The sequence below is a fragment of the Vigna unguiculata genome, chromosome 10 (genome assembly GCF_004118075.2).
Source record: "Vigna unguiculata cultivar IT97K-499-35 chromosome 10, ASM411807v1, whole genome shotgun sequence".
NCBI lineage: Eukaryota > Viridiplantae > Streptophyta > Magnoliopsida > Fabales > Fabaceae > Vigna > Vigna unguiculata.
In genome coordinates this window covers 16685057-16704911 of record NC_040288.1, presented here as the reverse complement: position 1 = coordinate 16704911, position 19855 = coordinate 16685057, and the positions used below count along the sequence as shown (strand labels likewise).

The following is a 19855-nucleotide window of genomic DNA, read 5'->3' as shown; positions in this document are numbered from 1 at the left end:
AATACTGATTGAAACATGTCTTGTATGTAAAGATTGTTGTTTGAGTTAAATTCGCGAATTCTGTATTCTGCATAATTCTCCAGTATTTTAGCCGATTGATTTGTCTTTTTAATCGACTGTTTCATAATATCAAGAACAATTTGGTCTGTTGTTTTGATATTTTAATCGACTGAAAGTGTACTAGTTTGCTACATTTACATCCAAATTTTCCAGTCTATTAGATTTAATTGAAAAAGATTTTAAACTTTCGAAAAAATTTTATAAAGCCAATTCAACCCCCTTTTGGCTAAACTCACCATTTCAAAACTAACACGGATTTTATCATATCCCGCAGTTTTGAAATTTTTACATCCTTACTTTCTTGTATGAAGAGACAAATTTTCTTATACCAAGTGTTATCATAAATTTGACCTTATGCATCAATAACTGAACCAATATTTTTAAACACATCTCTCGCACATTTATATAATAATAATTATAATAATAATAATAATAATAATAATAATAATTTTATTAATTTTTATTATCATAAACAGAGGTACATATATTTTCATTAATAATATTAAAATGAATTGTAAATTAAATAATAATAATAATAATAAATATTAAAAAAGATATTGTAAAGTTGGAGGATTTTTTTTGAAGGATGCCAAAATATTATTTTTGTTTCTTAAAAACAAACATTTAGCTAAAACCCATTCCGACCCTATTCTTTTGAACTAGCTAGCGTGAACCGATAACATCCTTCACAAAGCCGAAAAACCAACATCAACGATAACCCTGCTAACGATCACTTCCATCAACCCAAAATGGCGTCACTTCACCACCACCACCTTCTTCTTTCTCTTCCATTCCCTCACTCTCCAACCCCACCCAAACGCTTTTTCTTCAGAACAACGCGCCCACTCAAAACGACACGCTCCACCGTCGAGTCCCCAACCCCAAAACGACGCGGCCGAAAGAAGAAACCCCCACCACCCGAAACACCACCTGCAAACGACATGCCGGAACACCAAAACGCAGAGACCAAAAAGGAGCAACCTTCAGAGGACGACGAGCTGTTCGACTACGACGACGGCATCGACTTCCCCTACGAGGATCCGCCGCTGGTCTGCTGCTTCGGCGCGGCACAGAGGGAGTTCATCCCTGGGGTGCGGGTGCAGATGTACCCGATGCATCCGGACAAATACTCGGAATGGAAGATGCTGCAGTGGAAGCCACCAGAGTTCGCGCGGGCGCCGGGGGGGCCGCCATCGAACGTAGCGGTGGCGCACGTGCGGCTTGGGGGGCGTGCCGCGTTTTTGGGGAAGGTGGGTAGGGACGAGTTCGGGGACGATTTGGTGCTGACGATGAACAAGGAGAGGGTGCAGACAAGAGGGGTTAAGTTTGATGAGGGGCGCAGGACAGGGTGCTCATATATGAAGGTGAAGTTTGAGGAGGGTAGGATGAAGATGGAGACGGTCAAGGACTCTGCTGAGGACTCGCTTCTTGCATCTGAACTCAACCTTGCAGTTCTGAAAGAGGTATTTGTTTTGATTCTTCAAGTGTTTTTTGTTTTGGCCTAGTTTGTTGTAGTCACTAACTACTCACTGACGTGTCTGAATTATTGCCGTTGAGAAACCTTAGGAATGTGTTTGGAAGTTTAATAGAACCAGCTAATCAAGGTTTTTATTGAATTGGAGGGAAAGGAAATTAGTTGGTGAGAAAATGGATGGTAAAAGAGAGAATAGATGACCTCTAGAAGTAAAAGTTCTAAATTTTCCTTCCTTGCAAAGTTAGAACTTTTTTTTGTTCCTCTTATTTTCTTTCCATATTAAAGAGACCATAGACTATGTTTGGATTTGTGGTAGATGGTGGAGTGGAGAGGAATGAAAAAATTGATATTGTTTGTTTTGTAAGATTAAGAATGGAGTACGATGGACCTGACCCATCCTATTTCATTGTTTGCACCAGTTTTTATTCCCGTTAATTTTGGGCAAAGGGGATGGTGCAAAAGTTAAAAAAATGTCCCTATTGTTTGACTGGTTAAAAAATATAATCCTTTAAAGTTGATTTTTGAAGTGGAGATAATGTAGGAACTGAGGTTATAACTTGCTGTGCTCTTTCAATTTTTTTCTTACAATTGAATGGAATCTCGGTTTTATTCCATTATGATATATCCAAAACATGAAAGTGTTATTTTTATTCCATTAAGTAGAGAGAGGCAAGGTACAACGCAAGATACCATTTTTTTTCCTTGAAACGCTTCTCTCCACCTAGACTCTCTTGGAATTGGATTGGGCCAATTTGGAAAGCTAAAACAGGGCCAAATAGTGCTTGGGTGAGATTCATTTAATAGGAAATGGAACCTAGGCCATTTCATGAATTTGAGTAAACTTTAAGTGATGATAAAGAGTGCATTGGAAACAGGGTGCTAGAGAGTTTGGTGCCTATGTTTTTCTGACTAGTCAACTTTAAGCAATTGTCAAACTTATAGAAATTGATTGAGAATTCTAGTCATAAGGATTTACAGTTGGGACTAGTTGGATATGAGCTTTGGTATAAATATTTCTTGATTGGGTTGGTTGTGGAATTTTCAATATTGCAGCTGCATATTTTTTGGACTTGAAAATGCTTTTAGCAATTATGTATAGACTTTTTAATGCTATAAACAATTATCATTAAGCAGAGTGTGGAGGCACCAAGTGTTTATTTTGAACAAGCTGCACTTTGCATAAAAAGCGGATGACAAAAGTAGGTAATCTTTTATGCAGTGCAAAAAGGATGGGTGAAATTTAATGTGTGCTTACCAAGTAGTGTGAGAAGATGACAATTTAAGATGGAGGAAGATTAAAAGAAACTATTGATGGACAAAGAGTGCAAATCAACAAAATATTACATAACATGCGTAAACCAATTGAATAAATTGCCAATTTCATTGTTGTTACATTTCTTTTATTAGCTTGCAAACCAAACACTTTATTTTGATGTCATAAGGTGATAGTAAGTATTGCACAATACACGATTCACAACCCCATGATACAAATCGTAGAAAAACTCGTTTGTGCTCTTGAATTTGTGTTGTATAATCTATCCTACTCGGAATAGGATGAACAGCGATTCTAACAAGAATCACAGCCTGAATCATGGATGGAACTGAATTCAGGTCTCACTTCAATATGGTGGGGTCGCATGACCTGGGTTGAAAAACCCTATTCTGCTTTGTTTTATTGCGTGAACTCAGCTGGAAGATATACATACCAGTTCATACTCTACCTTACTTCGATTGCCATGAATGGTTCTTTTAGCAGTGTAGCTGCTCCCCTTGCGTAAATGAAGAGTCAGTGAGGTAGTGGTAGTGTCCATGCAAAAACAAAGAGGCAGCAACAATGCTCATGGAAAGTTAAAAGGCAGCGGCGCACATGAGAGAAGATAACCCTAACTTTGTCTCTTATTATTTTTGGGCCAAACATTTATTAGGACAAATATGTTTTTCATTTTTCATTTAACGAAAGAGTTCGGCCATACAACCCTAATCCAACTATTATAACATTAACCTAATCTGGCCATGGATACAACTACACTTTTTGAATATGGTTGGTATTAATTATATCTATACATATGTATGTCTTATATGTTACATTTTTAAATGTTTATAAATCTTATGATTCACGATTCAAAATATAAGTTCTCCGATATATAATTTGTATATCACAATTCAACTACCATGGTCACAGAATGTACTGGATAGGGAAATTGAATTTGTTACTTTAGGTGTTATAAATTCATAGATCTGTTGCAGCAAGAGTGAGACTCTTTTGCATTGTTTGTTGTGTGAAGTGTACACTGAGTTTGTTGTGACTTCGTTTGTGTGGACTACTGCAGGCTAGGATTTTCCATTTCAATTCAGAAGTTCTAACATGCCCCACTATGGAATCAACACTATTCAGAGCAATTAAGTGGACAAGAAAGTTTGGTGGTCTTGTATTCTTTGATTTAAATCTGCCATTATCCCTGTGGAGATCTCGCGATGAGACTAGAGAAATAATAAAAAAAGCATGGAATGAAGCAGACATCATTGAAGTTTCAAGAAGTGAGCTAGAATTCCTTCTGGATGAAGAATATTATGAGAGGAAGAGAAATTACAGGCCACAGTACTTTGCTGAAAGTTATGAACAAACCAAGAATTTACAAGAGTATTACCATTACACTCCTGAAGAAGTTGCGCCTTTGTGGCATGATCGACTTAAATTCCTGTTTGTAACTGATGGAACCATTAGAATTCACTACTATACCCCTTCTTTTCATGGATCTGTGGTTGGAACTGAAGATGTGCTCATAACTCCATTCACATGTGATAGAACTGGCTCAGGTGATGCTATTGTAGCTGCTATTTTAAGAAAGCTAACAACTTGCCCAGAGATGTTTGAAAATCAAGATGTTTTGGAGAGACAACTACGCTTTGCTGTTGCAGCAGGAATTATAGCCCAATGGACTATTGGTGCTATTAGAGGTTTTCCTACTGAAAGTGCTACTCAGAACCTCAAAGAACAAGTTTACGTGCCTTCCATGTGGTGATAAATTGTTTGTGTAACTTCAATAGAGCTTAGCAGAGTCCTAAGGCGTTAGTTGGTAGTTATTGTTTGATTATTTATCTGGGTCCTGTCTGAAACTGTTTCATATGAAATGGGAGCAGGAGAAAGTACTTAGATTGCTGAAGTTGTTTGGTTGTTTCAGTTGGCTCCAATTCATGTCATCCAATGCCTCACTTTTCCGCGACAGAAGGCAGGGTGTCAATTAAAATTTTTGTAGGTAATAGCTGTAATGTACACTATTCTTGTAACACTTTGTATTCTTAATGATCTTCTCTTTCTTCCTCATTGTTGACCTTCTTCTGCTTTAATTTTATGCACCTTCTTTCTGTTCATGCAACAATATGCAAGTTGCTCCACTTAAGAACATGGCGGTGCTTTAGTGTGACAGTACAAACATAAGCAGTTTCCTACAACCTGGACCGAAATAAAACAGAAATAGAAGAGAAGCTATGTTTATAAACTAAAATAAACTTATATATTGAATTGTAAACAAGCTTTTAAAAAAGCCAAATATATGACTTTAATGGCGGGTTAAGATATACCATTTTTATATTATAGGTCTACAAATATTATTAACTTTTAAATATCCACCAAAATTCTTATCAACTATTACATAATAAAGTAAATACAAATACATTTTATTATTTATTAAATTACCTTTTAGTGCTGTAGGAACCAATAACCATCGAAAAATAAATTTGTACTTGGATATTTGGAAAATGTAAGAAAAATGTTGGATCTTAATAGAAGATGATTTTTTTACACTAAAATAAGCACTTTTGCAATCTGCTTTTAAGAGTTAATGTGGTTACTAGAAAAACTAATGTTTTGTAATTGTAAAATAGATAGCATTATTCCTTAATACATCTTGCTACTCTAAAAGAAATTATGGTAAACCTTTTATATCTTCAAGATGCCAATGTTTATCAACAAAATTAAGTTTAATTTTTATTTTTGTTTTTGTTTTTATATTTTACAGAGTTCATACTTTTAGTAGTTTACTTTTTAATTACTTAATTTTTATTTAATTTACATCTACTATTTTCTTTATTTATTTATTTAAAAATTTTAGCTTACAATAATACGAATTAAACATAAATGCGTTGCATGATTCACGCAGTATTATTATTTCGAAGCATTAGATCAAACTAATGAACAAAAGAGTAATAGTAACCTGAATAGAAAGCAAGTGAATGCATGTTTCATCCTAAATACCAGTATAACAATGAAACTTAGTAAGATTCAATCCATCACAGTAATCAAAGTCACAGTTGAGAAAGTAAACTCTAGTTCTATTCTTGAAAGAAAACAACAATACACAATTAAAGGCTTGGACCAGAATCTGGAACTTTATTTATTAACATAAACTTTCACTACAGTATTTCAAATGGTGTTTTTCATTGACTTGTTCCTACTAGAAACTGCAAATCCCATATTTAGAGTGACTACAGGTCCACTCTGTCAAAAGAATGTAAGATGGAAACACTAAATTACAAAAAAGATTTCAAATTAAAACATACACCTAAGCTGGTTGGTCAAAAGCATTTTCATTCATGGTTTCTACATCTCTTATCATTTTAGTGAATGTCGTCCAATCCTAATTGTGCCCAAATGTCTCTGTCCTTGTCAGACTCAGACTCAGAAGGAGGAATTCCAAGTGGCTTGTCCAATGTCTCTGTACTTGTCTTGTATGCATTCCCGTTATTTGTTTGATCACTATGTGGCTCAATGGGAGAAATGTCATTGTCTCTTTTGTAAACCATTTGCTTTTCAGGTTGAACTATAACTCCATTGGCTGAAATCACATTGTAGCAAGGAGTAATGACTTCCCCATTACAGGCTGCAGTAGGAGAAATCTCAGTGGTCTGGGCTACATCAGAAGATACAGGTAGGGACACGTGTGTATCAGATTGAATTGAATGGATTATGGGAAGTGTTCTGGAAACTGGATTAGCTGAAATCAGTGATCCCCCGAGAGCAGAATTCCCTACCAGTGACTGAGGTTTTGCAGAAGGGGATCCAAAATCTACTTTGTTATTAGGAGACGGTAGCAATGTGTTTATACCTATGAATGAGCATAAAGTATGTAAAAAGGTAATTGATTGCATATGAAAACTTTGTGTATACAGAAGAAGGATAAAGAATTATATACCTTTGACTTGATTTTTACTACCAGGTGGTCTACCACGTGGTTTCTTTGCAACTTTACACCCATCTACTATTGGAGTATCTTTCCTCTTTCTGTCAAGCATTCTGATCATAGGTGATGACAAGCTTATATTGTCCATGGATGTAGGCGTCACTGACATTGTGTTTTGCATAGGAAAAACGATGCCAGTAGACACAACTAACAAAAATAGGAAAAAAAAAATCCATACGTTAAAGATGGAAAGAACTCAAATGAAAAAAAAAAAATCAACAATAACCATATCTTAATTCATTAACAACTAGAAAAAGGGATTACCTGGAATATTTCTTTTAGAATTTTGCATTAGAATTCCTGGATGATATCTATTAGAATTTTGCATTGGAGGCAGAACCGCAGAATTTTGAATCATGGCTGCGGCATTGGACAAGGGTGATGATCTTGCATTGAAACTGTCAACAACATTCTGCAAATCTTGCAACAACATTTGGATTCTGTGTTTCTCTTGCATCAACATGACATTCTCTTTATCCAGCAGATTGTTCTGTTTCTTCATATATATATACTGATCCACTATCCCCTCCAAAGTCAACAAATTCTTTGACAGCAAGAAAAGAAAAATTGACGAGAAAAGTGAGAAATCAAGAAAGCCAACTCATTTTGTGAAAAATTTAAAGAAATATGATAACAACAAAAAGATTGAAAGATTAGCGCGAGTACCTCGTTTGCTGGTGAATCGGCGAGGAGTATCGAAGCTTCGTTGCGAAAGGTGGCCTGCGTTTGGGAGAATTGGTTGCGAGATAGATATCGATCGACAATGAAGGCAATCACAGTCTCAGGAACATTACCCCTCGCACAAGTCATCGCCACCACACTTTTGAATGCGTTCAAGAAGAATCGATTCACAAAAGAGCTACCGAAATAAACCAAATTCAGGAGACTATCAGAATCACGATCAAATACATAAATGACAACCTTCGAAACGAAACTTTAGGAAGAGAAAGTATGATGAACTACTCTGAGAGTGAGATGCCTTATAAACATTATCGACTCGACCTCGTAGGGTGGATACTTTATCCCACGTGTAACTTTGTGGTTTTTTGGAATTTTTTTTAAATGTCAACGTGTCAACCCAGTAGCATGCCACATGTCAAAGTCAATGTTCTATATTCAATTTGGTTCCTATATTTGTTATTTTTGTTCAATTTAGTCTCAAATTTTGTTAACAATAACCAATTTGGTCCATCTTCAAATTGAAACCAAATTTAATTTTTATATCAAAATTCAAATGTTTATTAAATACTTTTATATAATATATTAAAATTCACATCATTATAACTTTGATATAAAAATTAAATCTGATCACATCTTCGATAGGCACCAAATTGGTTAATGTTAACAAAAATTGGGACTAAATTGAACAAAAATAACAAATATAGGGACCAAATTGAATATAGAACATTCATTTTGACATGTGGCATGCTATTAGGTTGACACATGAACATTTAAATTTTTTTTAAAAAAACATAAAAAAAAATTCAAAAAAAAAATTCAAAAAAATCACGAAGTGACACGTGGCACGCTACTGAATTGACACGTGTACATTTAAAAAAATTTTAAAAAAACTTAAAAAAATTTAAAAAAATAAAAAAAATAAAAAAAATCACAAAGTGACACGTGACAGTCACTGTTAATGGCCGTTAATGATTTTAAACGGTGTTAGCGAAAAAGGACCAAATTGAACAAAATTGACGAAAATTAGGATCTATTTGAACACAAAACCAAAATTAGGACTTATTTGAAAAAACTTGACAAAAATTGGGACCAAAAATGTATTTTAACCTATAAAAAATATCAAAATAATATAATATGAAAAATATATGCTTTTTGTAATAATGTTGAAAATAATTGAGTGGGCATTGTTAAATACGACAATAATGTACTTATTTTTCAGATATTCAATTATTCATTTTATTAAATAAAAAAATATTTTTATTTATTAAAGATGAAATTATTTAATTAAAAATGACAAAAAAATAGATATAAAAATAGGTATCTCTTTTATGTATAACGATATAGATATATGTAATTTTTTTTACTTTTTAAAAATATTTGTTATTTTTTCCAACTTTATATGCTTAAATGTGTTTGGTTTCATAATTTAAAAATTAGGATTATAGATATTTTAATTTATAAAAATAAAACTAAACTAATATATAAAAGATTAAAAATTTATCATTTACATTTTTTAGCGTCATTTAATTGATTTAGATATAGATAAGACAATCACAAAATTTAATATACACAATTTAATAATGCAAATGTAATAATAAAATTGTTAGAAATAGAGTTTTTATTATTTTAGTATAGGTTTATTTGTGACGAAATTCAGGCATGTTACAAATGATGTGTGTGTGACAAACATATTGAATTATTTTGTTTGTTGATTTTTCCTTTGAATGGAATCGTGAAACCCAATCTCAATAAAAATTTTATTTCATATTTTTCTAAATTAAGCTCTTTGTTTCCTTTGTGTTAATTCCCATTATAATTTATATTCTACATTTATTTTTCCTTTAACCCACAAATGTTTTGTTATTCTCACTCACCCTTTATCAGTAACTAATCAATTAATTTAGACCACATTAGTCCGTGTGGGATACGATATCTAGACTTGTCTACTGTACTACTTGTGCGATTTGGTACACTATATTAATTGTAGCCACATTTGTCCACAATTTCCCTTGATAAAACCGCGACTATGACCACCACAAGTTAAAACACTACCAAGATACATAGTTGTGAAAAAAAAAAATTGAAACGATTTACCTCTTTAAAAGTACACATGTGAGAAAACGAATCTGGAAACCAGAATAAAATAAAATCAAATATGAATAAAACCTATCCAAGAAAACCCCAAAACATAAAACCCTATACCTACTATAAAACCCCAAATAAATCAGAGAAATAGACATTGCATCCATTTCCTTAACCAATTAATTTTTTGCAAAGGGTTTATGCCTCCCCTAGATTTGGGTTTGCACATGTTGGTCTGGTTCATGGAGGAGTCTAGTTTGGCTTGTGAAGGGGCTTGGTTTTGGTCATGAAGTAGTTTGAAGCTCGTTCGTGAAAGGGGTTAACTAAGTTGGTTCGTGAATGGGCCTAGTGTAACGTCCTAGCCGGAAATTACTTATTTAAAATAAAAAGAAAGAATTATAATAATAAACTGCATTTATTATTAAGTACTTTCCCAAAACGCGGGAAAATTTACATTTGTTTCAACGCGCCAAATTAAAAAAAATCCATTTACCGTTCCATTATCACAAATATAAATGGTTTATGATATCTATTACAAAATAATTCATAAAATCCATGAAGAAAACAATTATAAAACTCCCATGGCTGGCCACACTCCAACTCTAAGCGTCCACCTGCTCACCTGCATCAACCTCTGCTCCCATGTAACAAATTACATGATCATCGCCACACACACAGATAGGGTGAGCTTAGATACAATAAAAACAATTACAACAAGAAATAATAAAGAATTTCCTAACTATAACCCGTGTTAGTACCCCAAACCTAAATCCTCCACTTCCAAACCTTTTGTTGGATGCCTATCAATTCTACACCCTTTGATGAGTACACTGATCGATCATTGCTGCACGAGTGTCTACTCACCCCTCCGACTACAAGCCTACCACCTAATAGTCCACACACGGGAATAAATTTGCCACGACCACAATCCGCGACACCAAGTGGAGTTCCCTAATACGAACCACAGTCCGTATTTGTCCCTAGACTACCAAACTCAATTAGTTTCGCTGAAGAGGGCAATCTTCCGAAACCCTACCGTACGAGCCACGATCTCGCACACTCCACTGGACTTCCAAAACCACCAGGCTACAACCTCGAGTGGCCACGTGTTACCCCAATACAAGTTACACTCGTAACTGGGCCCTCAACAAAGCTTCGCATCATGGCCTCCATCCAAAGCTGTGTAGAAATCTTCCTCACGATCCAACTCTGCACCCAAAACCGCCTGGCGCACCTCTCACGTCACTAGGCAGAACTTGGTTCCAGACCGCCTGGCGGTCTCCCTGTGTCGCCAGGCGACACGCCTTTCCAGTACATTTGTTAATGAACTCCGTCGGCGAATCTTACCATGCCGTCAGGCGCCATGCGAATCTAGTGGCTCCTACCACTGTTTTGGTTATCTATCGCCTGGCACCCGTCTCGTGTTGTCAGGCGCCATACCAGTAGTGCAATGCTACTAGTTTTTGACAATTTGAGACTGGTTCTAATGAACCCATCACTCTACAGTAAAACAATCATCTCCCAAAATGCTTATTCAATCCTAATATAGCAACTGATATACAGTCTGCACATTCACATGCATTATGAATTCATTACACCATTTATTTGTCCAAGAATAGAATGTTGTGAGCATTGCTAAGACATACACAACTTGCACATACATTCCATACTCACCCAAATCATGTTATTGTACCATTGTCAAAATAACCCCAAACCTTACCCTTTTTTATTCCACTTGACAAATATTTTACTAATTTTAGCCCAAATATGCTTTACCATTGTCAACATCACCATTTACATATCATAACAATTAGCAATACAAACACTAGGCAACATCACAGGCACATCAAACCTCATTTCATACATACTTTATCCCCACTAGCATATAATTATACCTATTAATAATTACCTTCCATGCACATGTTTCATTTCCACACCTAATCTTACTTTAGCCATTATTTCATACAAAATTTCCCAAACATCTAACTAAGATCATGCAACTCAAATTTAACACACAATGCTCACTGCCTTGGTGAGTTGCCTGGTGGTAGTTCTTGTACCGCTAGGTAGTACATGCCATTTTTGGAATTTCCAAATTTGTTCTGCACCTGCATGAATGTTAATTCACTCTTATCAAATCAGTCACTTGTTTTATCATGTTTTTGAGTGTTAAATCGCCTTTTTAAGTCCATGCGTGTTCAATTGGAGATCAATTTCATAACATCATAATATTAAGAATATGAAAATTGTGCTTGTTCATCTCCAAAACCCATAGTGAACCCTAACCCTTAGATTATATCAAGATTCATTCATTCAACATAACAATATTACCTGCAGTTAATTATACCAATCAAAATTCACACTCACACATAAAGAACATCATTGCAACATCACGAATACCACAAAAATCCAAGGCAACTAAAAATTGGGCACTCGCGTTCGCGTCGCTTGGCGGATCATCCTCTACCGTTAGGCGGTTCATGAAGAAAACCCAGAAAACTAGGTCTTGAGCTTGTGTCGCATAGCAGGTCGCGCATGACCACTAAGCGATTTCTGGAAAATTCTAGAAACCCGAACGAAACTCGAATGAAATGGGAAATGCATTCTTGGTATTTCATGCTCCAATTGCAAATCCCAAATCCCAAATTCACGAATACATACAATTAAAATTAAAACACCAAATAGGAACTCCCCTAACCTGGTATTTCGTGCTCCAATTGCCAAAACTTTAGCTAGCTTTTTTATCCACAAGGTCTTCTCTTGATCACACAAAATTATGCTCTTTACCCTCTCTCTCTCTCTCACACCAATGGATGCTTGGAATACTCCTCCCCCAATATACACGAAATTTAGTAGTGTTTCACTCTCGTAATTACTCTCTTCCCTCACTTACTAACCCAATTTAATCACTTTTAGTTAAAAAATGAAAATCTAATTAAAAGTGTCTTCATGGCACTTCAATTTCCATTACTAAGTGGTTCTTTAGCCTCTCCATCTACTCCTCAAGACGGCTAGGGTTCCTAACCTTTCTCATCCATGCCAAAAATGATTTTAGCAAAAAAAGAAAATAGTTATTTTGCATAGATCAAGGTTTGAACTCACTACCAAGCAATTACTAAGCCAATACACAACCAATTCAACCAATTTATGTTTCATGCTAATCTTTATAAATCTAGAAATTTAAAATCTCTTATCATGCTCAAACATATCATAAAAATAATAAAATCAAAACAATCACACAATTGGCATACATAGGGCTCAAACTCAAGTCTTCTCAAGACAATTAAGTACTCTCAACCACTTGAGCTAGTACTTTTCCACATAATGAAAGTTAGCATTTAATGCCATAAAGGCTCCCACTACCCGCCTTTATTAAATAATTATTTAAATTCCTTGGGTCTTACACCTAGTTCTGGTTCGTGGAAGAGCTTGGTTCGGTTTGTGAAGTGGCCTAATGCTTGGTGGTCTATGGTAAATCTGGTGGTTGAGCAAGGGACATGGCAAATATAATGATTTGTGAATGGTGATTCTGTGTCGAGTACTGTGTGTTAATGTGTTTTGTAGATATTTGGACCATGGAGAGGGAGTTTCATGAATATTTGGGTGGGAAATATGTCAACAAATTTTGGGAGGGTAACATTTCTTTACTTCAAAAAAATTAATAACATAAAATACAAATAAATGTCATCGAATTCGCGAATGTTACTTTATGACCGAAAAACTAATGAATGGAAGATGATTGCGGGATGTGTGTAAGACTCCAGAAATTTTAATAAATAATAAATATTTAATTAGCAATAATTATGGATTGGAAGTACCTATAAGAGAATTAATTGTCAAGTCATAGCAAAGGTTCAATGGTAGCTTAACTACTTGAGCATGTTGGGTGGTGTGGAGAGGTCTTTGGTTCGAATCTTGTGTATGCCATTTGTGTGATATTTTAATTATTTGTTTTCTTTTGCATGTATACATAGACGTGAGATGAGATCTTATAATATGCTTGATAATCAGAGGGATGTGATAATCTAAGGAGGGGATAAATGGCTGGTTGAGTGATAGAAGCAAAGTTGAATCCAAGTCATGCAAAAAGGAACCTTGGAAGCACTTTTGGAGCGGAAAATTCAGGTAAGGGAAGTTAACTTTTTATGTAAATTCTTTCTTGTTTGGAGATATCTTGGGGAAAATTTATGTTTTGATCGATGATGTTTTTATTTTATGTGCGAGTTCAAGTGGGACAAAGCTAAAAATATTTTACCAAATGTGGGTTGATGTTTCTTTGATTGCGTCTCTATTTCCTTGTTATCGATATATAATATATATACATGGGTATGTTATTGTGAAATTATTTTAAGTAGTTGTCGTGTTTATTGAGTTTAACTAATAATATGAAGTTGTATAATTTTATGTTGTATTTGGTGAGGCAGAAGTTAGCTTTTAGCATGGTGCCTTTGTAGTTTTTTAACAGAAGATATTGGTGGGGTTGGAGTTTCATTACATTTTCTTATGAAAGGAAATTTTTTGGTTTAAGTGTTGTCAATGGCAAAGTTAGATTGAGGTGACACGTTTGTGTATTGGTGTTACACAATGTACATATTTTTTTTTATTTGCTGATAGGAGTTATTTATCTTATAAAGTTAGTGGAAGGTTTGAAGGGGTTGAAAGATTTCAACATGATATTTTGTTTTATCAGCACAAGTAATCGACAATGTAAGACTTTTAGTCTAACTAATTTGGCATTTGTGGATGTGTTTTCATAATCGTGAATTAGAGGTGGGATTAGGTTATTTTGGTTTTGCCGTGATTATATGAAATGGTAGTTCAAGATTTTGTTAGAATTTATGGGTATGTTGTTGGCTTTATAATAATATTATAATATTATATAGCTTACAGTTGATGACGATTTATATAATATTCAATTAAAATGTTGGTACGAGTTAGAGTAAAAAAACGGTTTAATTATGTCTTGATCTCCATTTTCATAGCAAAATATTGATTTAGTCCTTCTATTTTTTCTTATCTCAATTTGGTACCTATTTTGGGAAATTTGATGCAATCAAGTCCTTTCCGTTAGTAGTATAGTAACAACATTAAAGGGGTGCCACGTGTTAGTTCCTGAATTTTTTGAAATTTTTCTTTTATTTTTTTATTTTTTTAAATAAAAATTTGTGACGTGTCAAGCTGCCATCATGCCACGTGGAAGTGATAGAATGATGTGGCAATGACAATGCCACATGTTAGTATTATACCAGGTGTCATTTCTTCACTTTTAATTTGGTTTCTGTATTTTAATTTTTGTCTCAATTTAGTTCCAATTTTTGTAAAAATTGTGCAATTTTGTCCCTCTCCAAATTGAAACAAAAATTAATTTTTATATAAATGTTATACAAATATTTTTATTAAATTTGATATTTTTATTCAAATTGATATTTTATTATATATTTTTAACATAACTAAGCTTATTTAAATTTGTGTTTCATATTTAACTTTACTTAAAATTGTTATCAAATTTTAAATTTATTTGTTTTTTATTGTTACATGAACTAGTTAAAATTATTTTTAAAATTTTTATAATCGTTATTTTTATACCAACTCAAACATTTACATAGAGATTACTTAATTTTACACGTTTTAAAAATATACAATTATTTGAAAAATAAATTCAAATAAAAAAACAATATTAAAGTATAATGTAATAAAATATCAAAATAATTTATGAATTTGTTTCTATTACCAAGTTTCAAACAATTTTAAATAAAGTTTAATGTAAAATATAAATTTAAATAAACTTAATTTTATTAAAAATATTTACTTGAAATATCAATTTTGATAGAAATATTTGTGTACATTTATATATAAACGAAATCTGGTTTCAATTTGAAGAGGGAAAAAATCGCTCCATTTTTACAAAAATTGAGACTAAATTGAGATAAAAATTAAAATACAGGGACCAAATTGAGAATGTGGAAATGACACCTAGCATAATAGTGACATGTGGCACTATCACTACCACATCACACTATCTCTACCTCGTGGCATGACGTCAATATGACACATGACACATTTTTAATTTTTTTTTAAAATAAGAAATAAAAAATTCAAAAAATTCAGGAACTGACACGTGGTACATTCTTTAACATTGTTACTGCACCACTAATGGAAATGACTTGATTGCATCAAATTTCCCAAAATATGGACCAAATTGAGATAAAAAAAATAGAGGGATCAAATCGATATTTTGTTACGAAAATGGAGACCAAAATATAATTAAACAAAAAAATATTATAATATGTGGGTTACATATTAAATATGATAAATGATTTTTTTTACGCGGTATGAAATATAAGTTACGTTGGTGACAATTTATTTTTATCTTATAGGCAACACGATGGGAATAATCAAAAGTAGATGATGGTCATGGATTGAACTATTTTATATATGGATTATGATTCTAGGCTTATTATAATGGTAATGTTATGTCTTTGGTTGTTTTTTTAACCTAAACGAATGGTTGAAATTATTTTTTAGGATTAATTTTTTTAAAATGGCAGTAACTCTAATTGGTGATGTTAAAATGGTGTTTTCATGCGTTGCAGTCATAAGGAATGATTTCGTGTATATATATATATATATATATATATATATATATATATATATATATATATATATATATATATATATATATATATATATATATATAAAGAGTCGTTTTCTTTTATTAGATGAAATAATAACATTCAATTTTTTTTAACAGTGGGAGCATGTTATTATCATGCGTTACAGTAGCGGCAAAAATGAATTATGAGGAGCATTGGTAGTGTGGTTTTTTTAGGGCAACGACAAAATAATTTGACATGTTTATTATTTGAGTTAATTATGTTTTTCGTCCCTGAACTTTGACCCAAAATTGGAATTCGTCCCTGGTCGAAACTTTGATAAATTTTAGTCCCTAAACTTTAAAAATGAATGAATATAGTCATTTTAACCCAAATTTATTAATTTTTTTTTTAGGTTTAGAACGCATTTCTCAGTAAATATTGAGCTGAGAATGTATCAAACGGCATAAACAACTCCAATATTAACATGAAACACATTCCACATGTTGGAAAAAGTCAATGTAATTTGGTTAAAAGGACTATATTCATTCATTTTTAAAGTTTAGGGACCAAAATTTATCAAAGTTTCGACCAAGGATGAATTTCAATTTTTGACCAAAGTTGAGGGACTAAAAACATACTTAACCCTTATTATTTTTAGTTTGAGATTCTTTTAATAATTGGGTTGACTTTTAAAATGTGGTTATTGCTGTTTGGAGTTAGATTGATGTTGGTGTCTTTTTGATTCGTATAAGCAATCAATATTCTTGGTCAAACTCAAGTGATGCCATGATTTCAAATTGTGAATGCATGACTGCTTAATTATGATTGGTGTATAGATACATATATAATTGAGTCGTAGTGAAATATAAGAATTTGTACCAAAGTCTTATGAATTCTATTATGAGCATGGTTTATCCTTAATGCTAAATTAAGTGTTGGAATGAATGAATTTGTGAGCCATAGAGAATGTATATATGTGATTGATGCATGAGAGTGTGATAGTGCAGTTTTGAGTCATTGAACACACATATATATGTACTTTGGATTCTGGAACTATGTGTCTTGAGTGTTAGGATTATTAGAACTTTTTTTTGGGGTGCAAAAACCTATAATTTCTTTTTACTGGTATAGCGCTTGGCGGCAAAAGGGAAGCCGCTAGGCGATAGGGAGGACCAGGGAGGCCCTAAGGCGTATGGTGCCTGGCGGCGTATTGGGATTGCCAAGCGATCTGCAATGCAACTTCGCCTGGCGGCGCTTAGGCTGCGTCAGAGGATAATGTAGTGGCAGTGCATGTTTGTGTTGAGTTTTGCATGCTTCATGGTGATGACTCTTGGTCTGGGATATGCTTGCATGGATTACAAGCAGGGAGGTTCGTAATAGAGTTAGAAACGTGTGATATAGATAGAGAGGTTCGTATTGGATGTAATGTTGTGTGAGGATACGAGTAAGGAGGTTCATATGTTTTGTGCTCACACTTGAAGCTATTATGAGCAAGGAGGTTCATAACAGGTGGTGTTCACGTGTGTTGGACTACGAGTAGGGAGGTTCCTAGAGTTGGACCACGAGCGGGCATGTTCGTGGAAGCATATGATATCCTTAAGGCCATGGTTGACTATGTATACTATTTGATTGATGTGCTGGTCTTATATAGGTTATGAGATTATGGAAGCATAATTACCTTGTGTTATAAGGTCTTTAAGTATGTGAGTCTTGTCTAGTAAAGTTATTTCTTTGAGGTGAGATTTTGTGATAATTTTATTATGTTTTGAGGTCACCCTTGATGTTTTTGTTTGGCGATGATAATGTGACTTATCACACAGAAGCAAATGATAATCCAGGTGTTGATAGCGAGGCAGAGAGACAAAGCGAGGACTAGTGCTTGGGCTTTAGTAAAGAAACTATGTTTTGGAATAAACTTTGTAATTCCTTTAAGTTGATTTTGGGACGTAGGAACTTGTAATAATTTAATGATGAATTATGGATTTTGGCTTTAGGCGCATTTAATGATTTTAAAATTTGTCCGTTTTGGAAATAAAATCAGACGATTGAACTTATTTTCAATTATAAATTCTTTTATTAAGTAATATACGTCTGGGTGTTATAGTGTATAAACGAGGTGCTTAGGGTGTGAACAAAACAATGCTTGCAATGCATGGGATTCAAACAGATTATGCAGTGCTTCGGGTGCAAACAAATCAGATGTTTATGATGCATGCAACATATCAAACAAAAGCAAAATCTAATGAAAGCTAAGCTACTACTAATATATACATCCTAAATGCAGTAAGTTTAAAGCCAAATTTGTTTTTCCAATTGCCCCCTGTAATGGGTGTTCATCAAAGAAATCTTCTGGTTCTGGTTCAAATGGAGACTCCTCATCAGCATCCTCTTCCTCTTCCTTATTCATTCCCTCTTGCTTAGGTTTTGTTCTAGCTTGTTGCGGCTCAACGACAACATGTGGTGCTTCTTCATTTCTTGTTGGCTGCTCTACTGGTGCATTTCCTTTTGGTGTTGTCTCACTTTCTCTCGGGAAGAAAGGATTTTCACCAGGACAAGCCGCAAATTGTTGAAATTGTTGTGGAGTGATGCAGAAGTAGTGGAGGTTTTGTTGTTGCTGCAACGTGAAATCATGTATGGTAGTGTGTAAAGCTGTGAAGGCTCTGAATGTAGTTGTGATCTGTTGTTGAGTGTGTTCCAGCTTGACCATCACAACTTTCATTGTTTCTTCCTATGCTTGTGATATTCATCCTGTGTTCTGGCTCTTCCTTGGGTTCAGGTCGCTGATCCATACATAACATCCAAAGGATTTGTGCAATTTTCTTGGATGTATCTGTTAGGTAAACTTAAATGTGGGTAGTTGGTAGTTGGAAGGTGTGTAGTTGGTAGTTGGAAGGTGGGTAGTTAGAAGTTGTTGTATTAATTGTGAGTTAGGTAGTAGTTATATTTAATGAATGTAGTTGAAGGGTAATGTCCAAAGGCCTATAAAAGGACCATGTAGTGCTTCATTTCAAGACACAACAAATCTGAATACAAAGAGTGTTTATCTAGAGAGACTTGTTTGTCAACAAATTTGGTATCAGAGCTTGAGAGCCTGAGTGTTTGAGTGAGTTAGAGAGTTTGATCGAGATGGCCAACTTAGCTAACAGCATGCCCCTGCCGAAGTTATCAAAAGGCGTCAGCTATGATAACTGGAGCCTGCAGATGAAGGCTCTCCTTGGTTCCCAAGAAGTATGGGAGGTGGTCGAAAATGGGCACCAAGAACCAGAGGATGTTGGAGAAATGACGATAGCCCAGATTGCTACGTTAAAAACAACACGAGCAAAAGACAAAACGGCTTTGTACGTGCTGTACCGAGCTGTTGATGAGTCCGGCTTTGAGAAGATAGCAAATGCTACTTCTTCAAAAGAAGCGTGGGATATTCTGGAAAAGGCATACAAAGGGGATAACCGTGTGAAGCAAGTTCGGCTTCAAACTCTTAGAGGCGAGCTTGAAAGGATGAGGATGAAGGAAGATGAAGGGGTTGCCGAGTACGTCTCCCGAGTTGAGACCGTAGCGAATCAGCTCGGTAGAAATGGAGAGACGCTGCCCGCTTGCCGAGTGGTGGAGAAAATCTTGAGGTCGTTAACCGATGACTTCGAGAATATAGTTTGCGCAATAGAGGAATCAAAGGACTTGACAGCGCTCTCGGTGGAAGAGCTTGCTGGGTCGCTTGAAGCGCATGA

General features: G+C 34.4%; 3 protein-coding genes across 3 annotated transcripts; 1 reads left to right on the top strand and 2 right to left on the bottom strand.

Annotated features, from left to right (window-relative positions):
• The first annotated feature begins 708 nt into the window (after positions 1-708).
• LOC114167663 (fructokinase-like 1, chloroplastic) lies at positions 709-4859 on the top strand. Its single transcript, XM_028052781.1, has 2 exons — positions 709-1523; positions 3865-4859. The coding sequence occupies exons 1-2, from the start codon at positions 810-812 to the stop codon at positions 4555-4557; spliced, it is 1407 nt and encodes a 468-aa protein (XP_027908582.1). The 5' UTR covers positions 709-809; the 3' UTR covers positions 4558-4859.
• Positions 4860-5956: 1097 nt separating this feature from the next.
• LOC114165792 lies at positions 5957-6906 on the bottom strand. The gene is made up of 2 exons (XM_028050374.1): positions 6727-6906; positions 5957-6639 (listed from the first exon to the last, which is right to left on the bottom strand). The coding sequence occupies exons 1-2, from the start codon at positions 6893-6895 to the stop codon at positions 6152-6154; spliced, it is 657 nt and encodes a 218-aa protein (XP_027906175.1). The 5' UTR covers positions 6896-6906; the 3' UTR covers positions 5957-6151.
• Positions 6907-7021: 115 nt separating this feature from the next.
• Positions 7022-7694, bottom strand: LOC114165300. The gene is made up of 2 exons (XM_028049952.1): positions 7441-7694; positions 7022-7318 (listed from the first exon to the last, which is right to left on the bottom strand). Exons 1-2 carry the CDS (start codon positions 7582-7584, stop codon positions 7022-7024), a joined length of 441 nt encoding a protein of 146 aa, XP_027905753.1. The 5' UTR covers positions 7585-7694.
• Positions 7695-19855: the final 12161 nt, after the last annotated feature.

What these genes read in the sequence shown, in the direction of transcription:
- LOC114167663 (XM_028052781.1), top strand. Translation starts at nt 810, where the DNA reads ATGGCGTCACTTCACCACCACCACCTTCTTCTTTCTCTTCCATTCCCT. An exon ending in ACCTTGCAGTTCTGAAAGAG is followed by an intron (nt 1,524 to 3,864) that starts GTATTTGTTTTG and finishes GGACTACTGCAG; the next exon opens with GCTAGGATTTTCCATTTCAA.
- LOC114165792 (XM_028050374.1), bottom strand. Translation starts at nt 6,895, where the DNA reads ATGCAAAACACAATGTCAGTGACGCCTACATCCATGGACAATATAAGC. An exon ending in TAGTAAAAATCAAGTCAAAG is followed by an intron (nt 6,640 to 6,726) that starts GTATATAATTCT and finishes GCTCATTCATAG; the next exon opens with GTATAAACACATTGCTACCG.
- LOC114165300 (XM_028049952.1), bottom strand. Translation starts at nt 7,584, where the DNA reads ATGACTTGTGCGAGGGGTAATGTTCCTGAGACTGTGATTGCCTTCATT. An exon ending in CCGATTCACCAGCAAACGAG is followed by an intron (nt 7,319 to 7,440) that starts GTACTCGCGCTA and finishes TTGCTGTCAAAG; the next exon opens with AATTTGTTGACTTTGGAGGG.